The following is a 6,963-nucleotide window of genomic DNA, read 5'->3' as shown; positions in this document are numbered from 1 at the left end:
ATCGGGAAGGACGATAACCAAATAGAAGAGTTGTAAAGTCTGTGCGAGTCTCAGGCGCCATAGGACGAGAGAGCCAGAGAGCCCGCTGCCTTCTCTCCCTTATCTTTTCCACCAGCCTGGCCTCCGCCCCGCCCCGCCCTCTCCGCCCTCCGCTCGCCGGCACCCTCCCCTTTCTCGGTCCCCCACACGCCGCTGTGATTCGCGCTGTCGGCCCGCGAGATTTCGAGCTATTCTCTCGCGAGACCTTCAGTGTACTGGAGTCAGCTGTGGTGGCCGCTGACTAGGCGGTAGGAGCTGGTCCTGCTGCGGTTTTTCGGCACATCTGGGTCTGGCCCAGAGGCGCTAAGTAGGTTCTGGGGGCCGAGACCCGGCTTGCAGTCGTGCGGGGTCCCTAAGGAGAGAGGGGGACGGACTCCCAGGGCTCGGGCTACCTCGGGCCGCGTGCGCGCAGCGTGTGTGCCGCCGGCGGGAGCCCGCGTGAGGTCTCACCCGCGAGGTGCGGGGTCGGAGTGGGGTGGGTGGGTGGCCCGCAGGTGCGGTGACACCGCCCGCGGACTCTTACAGTGAGGTTCGAGGCACGCCCGCGGCAGCGGTGAGGGCGTGGGGTGTCCGGTGCGGCCCCGGCCCCCTCTGGCCCCTCCTTGGGTTCGCCGGGGTTGGCGCCGAGGTGCCGCCTGAGGTCAGCGCGCAGTTTAGTGGCTCGAGGGTCTTGCAGACGGGAACCTCCGGAATTCGCTTCTTTGTGTTGTTAAAGAAATTACTTCTTCCAAAGGTTCCAGGTGGAATTGGTTTTTCTTATTTGCGGCTTTACGAGGTTTGGCTGCCTTATTCAGAGAGGCAGAAGGAAGATGAGTAACAGATGTCTTAAATCTTACTATTCTCTCTCTTTTTAAAATCAGGATATACAGAAAAATGGAGTATATGACAGAACCCGCGAAGCACACACCTGGACACATGTGAGTCGCGTCCCTTTTCCCCCATCCCTCTTAAGTTTAAAAATGTTAAAAGTGACTCTTTGAAACTTACTGTGGGGAAAGCTTTTCTTTGCGGGGTGGGGTCGGGGGGATTCTTTTGTCTTAAGTGGGAAAAATGAAAAGCCTTGTTTCCTGAGAAAAACGAGTTCATTTTTCGCTGGGAAGTTTGTGGTAGTAAATACTGGTTTAAGAATGTTAAAATATTCACTGTACATTCTTCTATGTTGGCATCAGCCATTGACTTTTAAATTTAAGGTAATTAAAATGTAATAAAATTATGTATTCATTTGTTCTACTACCCACATTTCAAGTCCTCAGTATTCACATTTGCCTGGTGGTTACCATAGTGGACATCAGAGGTTATAGAACTTTTCATTCTGGGTAACGTCGATGATTCTTAAACATTTTGTGTTCCCAGTACACCTAGGGTTATGACACTCCCGTCATAGTGAGTCACTAGACATGATACTCTTTCTATCCTCTAAAAATTTTTCTCCTTTGGGTTAATGTTTACATTTTGGCAGTCCCTGTGCTATACTGAGGCTTAAAAAAAAATTTGCCTTTGGACTATAAAGCTGTCTGATGATTACTATTAGCAGTTATTTCGCCTCTCTAGACCCTTTGTACATCGGCCATATTTTGAGGCTTTTTGGAATTGCGGCCATCCTTGGTTTTTTTTCGCCTCAATAATCCAAGGGTTTTTAATCTACTGCATCTTTGAAGTCAGTTTTTTAAAAAGGGCAAAGATATTACGGCCTAACTTGAAGGCTTTGGTTTGTTTGTTTTTTTATTATTATTTTTTGTTGAAGTATAGTTAATTTTTCAGTGTTGTGTTAGTTTCTGGTGTACAGCAATGTGATTCAGTTATATATATTTTTTATATTCTTTTCCATTATTGTTTATTACAGGTTATTGAATATAGTTACCTATGCTATACAGTGGGACCTTGTTGTTTATCTCTTTTATATATAGTATTATAGTTTGTATCTGCTACTCCCTGTTTGATAGTTTTTTAATTTAACCTGTGCACTTATGAAATCTAATTTGAAAAACGTATGCTTTGTTTATTTAAGCTTGTGCTGCGATTGCGGTGTCCCGATCAGTCCAAATCCTGCCAATATTTGTGTGGCTTGTCTGCGAAGTAAAGTAGATATCAGCCAAGGCATTCCGAAACAAGTCTCTGTATCTTTCTGCAAACAGTGCCAAAGGTACGGTGTGGTACTATTTTATCCTGCTTAAAGTTGAAATTTGTATGTGGGAGAGCCACCAGGATATACTGACAATATTTTAAGAGTGTTAAGATATTCACTGTACATTCTTGTAAATTGGCATCAGCCATTGGCCATATGTGGCTTTTTAAGTTTAAAGTAATTAAAATGTAATAAAATTAAGTATTCAGTTCTGTCTGCTAGCCACATTTCAAGTCCTCAGTAGTCACATGTGCCTGGTGGTTACCATAGTGGACATCAGAGGTTATAGAACTTTCATTTTGGATAACGGCAATGATTCTTAAACATTTTGTGTTCCCAGTACACCTAGGGTTATGACACTCCCATAATAGTGAATCACTAGACATGATACTCTTTCCATCCTTTAAAAATAACATGCGATAAGATATATGTAATAAAGTGCATGTAATTGAGATTTAAGTTTTATTTATGTTGGCCTAGTTAGAGATTTTAGAATTGGCAATTTTGTAGTGTTCTTTTCTATTTTTCTCTGCTAATTTGGTAAAGTTAGTGCAAAGGTATTTGAATCTGTTCTTTTTCTGTTAAGAGATTAATAGGTTTGATGTATACAATTAATAGATACAAGTTTATGTTTTTAAGGGTGAGAGCAGATTTTAAAGACATATTACTATTAATTACCATGAAGCTTTTGTTTTCCGCTTCAGTCACTTAGAAGCCATGTATGATAAAAAGCACCTTATTTTTTAAGTAATTTAGTGGTGTGTTTTAAATTAAAAATCATGTATTAATGTTCCCATGTAACTAAAATGACTATAGCTGATGGAAAAACAGCTCAGTATATCATATCTAGGATGGTCTGAAATGAAGACTGGATTTGAAGGCAGACTTCTTCTGAAAGTTAATGTTTTATTCCTTTTATGTTTTCTTTAGTCGTTGGCATGAACAGCTTATGTCTAGGAGGCCATTGAGTAATACAAAACTACCCATTGAAACTACCCATAAAATTATATGCCTGTGATTTCCCAAATGGGTTAGGACTCTAGTGGCTCTTAACTTTTTTGGGAGGGAGGGGTTCATGAATCCCTTTAAGAATTTAAAAACTGCATCTTCCCAGAAAAATACATAAAACAAAGACATGAAACTTGTGTACTGTTTCAGGGAGTTTATAGTTTGTAAGCTTGGCAGGTGTGAGGCTTAATCTATAATAAATATTCGCTATTCTTAAGAGCATCGGTGGAAAAAAAAACACTGGACAAAGAATCAGGAGACCCAATTTATCTTGAATTTCTGACAAACTAGCTCTTTGATACTCTTGGCCACTTCACCTCTCTAAGCCTTAATTTCCTCATCAGAATGAAGGGGCTTTATTAGATGATATACGAAGCCCTTTCTAACTCCAAAAACATGCTTATAAAAGGGACCTATATAAATAATTTTTTTCAGTGAAACTTTAAAAGTGAAAATCAGACTATTTACTTAACAAGTAAGGAAAAAAAAGCATTCACATAATACATTTAGAAGTATTAATTTATTGAGCATTTGCTGTATGCTAGGCACTGTCCTAAGTCCTGAGCTGACTGGGCTAAAAAACTTTAAGTACATACATAAGGGATTTCAATTTTAATTTAGTCAGGTTTTATATAAGATTTTAAATTTTACAATTTAAAATTTGAAAAGGGACTTTGAAGTAGATAAATAGTCTGAGGTATTATTGATACATAGTATTAGGTACTAATTTACCTTTTTTGTGTGTGAGAAATAAGCAGTTCTTAAGCATTTTAGATGTACATTATAAACCATTTTAATGCTATTTGGAGGTGATTTTTTCACCTGTGTTTCAAAGTATAGCTTCAAGGAACACTGGGGCATTTTGTCATCCTCACTGGAATGCTTATTGGTGCTTGAAGTAATAAGACCTTTTAATAAGTTATTTCTGATTGACTTTCTCAAATACTCAGAATTTTATCTTTTTAACTAAATTACTTGTCTAACCGAAAGTTTTCTGGAACTTCTAAAATATATTTTGGTTAAGTGCCTCAGATCAACCTTGGGTATTATTAATTTAATAATCATTGTTACGTCTGCATATTCACGTGGAAATTTTTTTTTTTTTCTGAGAGATCCTGAATTTCAATATATTTTCTCTCAGATATTTCCAGCCACCAGGAACTTGGGTACAATGTGCATTAGAATCTAGGGAACTTCTTGCTTTATGTTTGAAAAAAATCAAAGCCCCTCTGAGTAAGGTAGGTCAAATAGCTAAAATCAGTTTTTGTGGGGGGTTCTGTGTGTGTGTGTGTGTGTGTGTGTGTGTGTGTGTGTGTGTGTGTGTGTTTAATCTCTCATTTTCAGATAATCCTTGTTTGAGTAGATTTTCCAAAATAACTATTAAATGCTACTGTTGGTAAGCACACTACTACAAATGCTGTTTTCATTTTTAAAGTTGTATATATTCTTTTTTAATGGAAATGAAAATCTTTTTGCTTTAGAGTCAATTTTTTTTTCATTCATTATTTGAGAACCTCTTATGTGCAATAATCGTTACTGAAAATGTTTATATAAAGCCATTGCGAAACATAATTTGGAGGCTATAGTATTAGGGCTATGGTATTCGGTTTTAAAAAATTTTTCGTTACTGCTCTGCAAAGAAAATATTTGTGCCTATTACTTAAAGTCAGGGTATAAACATCTTCAGAAAACAAATAGGGTTTGTTAGTGTAGTTAGGCTCTCTCCATAACATTTTCAGTTTTCTTTATGCTAAACTTTATGACTTATTTCCATCAGGTGTATTTGTAATTGAAATGGCTCTTTTGGTTTGACGAGCTTCAGATTCTCTTAAAACTCTGATAAAATTACATGTAAGAGTTCTTTGAAGTTTCTCCCTTTATTTTCCTTGTTTTTTCTCCCTGGAATTTGTATCAGTCAAATATTGGCCCTACTAGCTGAAAACTTTGCCTTTTTGCCCTTGTATTGTTTTTAATCTTTTTTTCCCTGTGTTCCTGACAGTTTCTTTTATCTTCCAGTTTTTGTATTAATTTTCTTTCAGTAGTAATATTTTAAGTTTAGAGTTTTTAATGTTCTTGATACAGTCTGTTGAATATTTCTGAAGGTTTAATAATATGCTGTTATTGTTTTTTACTTTCCTTCTGTTCCCTGATTTGTCTTAGTTTTTTTTTTTTTTTTCCTGGAGTCAGTTTTTGTGTAATTTGGTCTTTTGTTTTTCATACTTCAGGCTTTTGTCAGATGTTCATTAATAATTCATTAGCATTCAACAGATGTTTATTAACTCAACTCTGTGCCAATCTGCTTTTGGTGTTAGGGATATGGAAGTGAATGAGAGAGACGAAATCCCTGTCTTAGAGAGCTTTTATTTTAGTTGAAGGGGAGGGTGTAGAGTAGTCAATGAACAAAATAAATAGGTATATTAAGAGGTATAAATTCTGTGGAGGAAAAAGCCAGAACTGTGCAGGGAAGAGTTGCAATTTAAAATAGAATGGTTAGGGGAGGCCTCGTTGATAAGGTGATACTTGAATAAACATTAAAGGCAGTAGGGGAGGGAGCCACAATCTGGAGGAGAAGAGCATTATGGGTAGACAAAACAAGTGTAGAGGCCAAAGGCAGGAGAATACCTGTATGGTTAGAGTGGAGTGGGGAGGGAAAAGTAATTGGGGATGAAGCCAGGGAAGGCATGGAAAGTCAGTAGGTCAGGCCTTGTAGGCCCTTTTGAGGCCTGGTTTTTACTCTGAGTATAGTGGGTATAGAGCAGGGGTCCCCATCCCTCAGGTCGCGGACAGGTACTGGTCGGTGGCCTGTTAGGAACTGAGCCGCATAGCAGGAGGTGAGCAGCGGGGGTGGGTGAGTGAGCAAAGCTTCATCTGCTCCCCGTTGCTCCCCATTGCTGGCATTACCGCCTGAACAACCGCCCCACCCCCCACCCCCGTCTGTGGAAAAATTGCCTTCTGTGAAACCGGTACCTGGTGCCAAAAAGGTTGGAAGGTTGGGGACCGCTGGTATACAGGGTATAGGGCAGAATAGTGAGTTGAATGATTTACAGTTTATCAGCTTCCTTCTGGCTGTGTTTAGAATAGATGTGAGGGGCATGGGCACCTTTAGGAAGCGATTGTAGTAGTCATGAGAAATGATATTTGGATCAGTAGTAGAGGAAGTGAGAAGTGGACAGCTTCTGGCTGTATTTTGAAGGTAGTCAGTAGGATTTACTCATGAAGCTGGATGTATGTTTATGAGTTGGAATAGTCAAGGGTGACTTCCATGGTTCTTAACTTGATCAACCAGAGGAGGGAGTTACTGATAGTGAAGTAGGAAAGACTTTAAGAGGAGCAGGTCAGGGGACTTCCCTGGTGGTCCAGTGGGTAAGACTCCTTGTTCCCAATGCAAGGGGCCCAGGTTGAATCCCTGGTTGGGGAACTAGGTCCCGCATGTGTGCAGCAGCTAAGAGTCCGCATGCCACAACTAAGACCTGGCACAGCCAAAATAAATAATAAATAAATAAATAAAATTAAAAAAAAAAAAGAGGAGCAGGTCAGGCAGGAGAGATCAAAGCTCATCTCAAAGTGGTGCTTAGATGTCCATTAGACATGGAAGTAGAAATAGTGGGGAACTGGATAAATGAGCAAGGGAGTGGTCCAGACCAGAGATAATAAATTTGGGGTGTGATGGTATTTAAAGCTATAATATTAGATGAGATTTCCTAGAGAGTTTAGAGAAAGGGAGAAATTTCAGGACTGAATCCTGGGATCCTTTAATGATAAAAGTTTGAGAAGATGAGAAAAAAAATTAG

General features: G+C 39.4%; 1 protein-coding gene across 1 annotated transcript in view; it reads left to right on the top strand.

Moving 5' to 3' along the window:
- Positions 1-263: 263 nt before the first annotated feature.
- Positions 264-6,963, top strand: part of NMD3 (NMD3 ribosome export adaptor) — a 67,375-nt gene continuing 60,675 nt past the window's right edge. The window contains exons 1-4 of the mRNA XM_082839901.1: positions 264-342; positions 900-956; positions 2,048-2,182; positions 4,314-4,410. Coding sequence (XP_082696027.1) covers positions 913-956; positions 2,048-2,182; positions 4,314-4,410 — 276 coding nt within the window. The 5' untranslated portion in view covers positions 264-342; positions 900-912. The remainder of the gene's footprint in view (positions 343-899; positions 957-2,047; positions 2,183-4,313; positions 4,411-6,963) is intronic.

The sequence above is a fragment of the Leucopleurus acutus genome, assembly GCF_964270905.1.
Source record: "Leucopleurus acutus genome assembly, chromosome: 5".
NCBI classification, from domain to species: domain Eukaryota; kingdom Metazoa; phylum Chordata; class Mammalia; order Artiodactyla; family Delphinidae; genus Leucopleurus; species Leucopleurus acutus.
The sequence above is the reverse complement of the archived record's forward strand: the minus strand, read 5'-3'. Positions and strand labels throughout refer to the sequence as shown.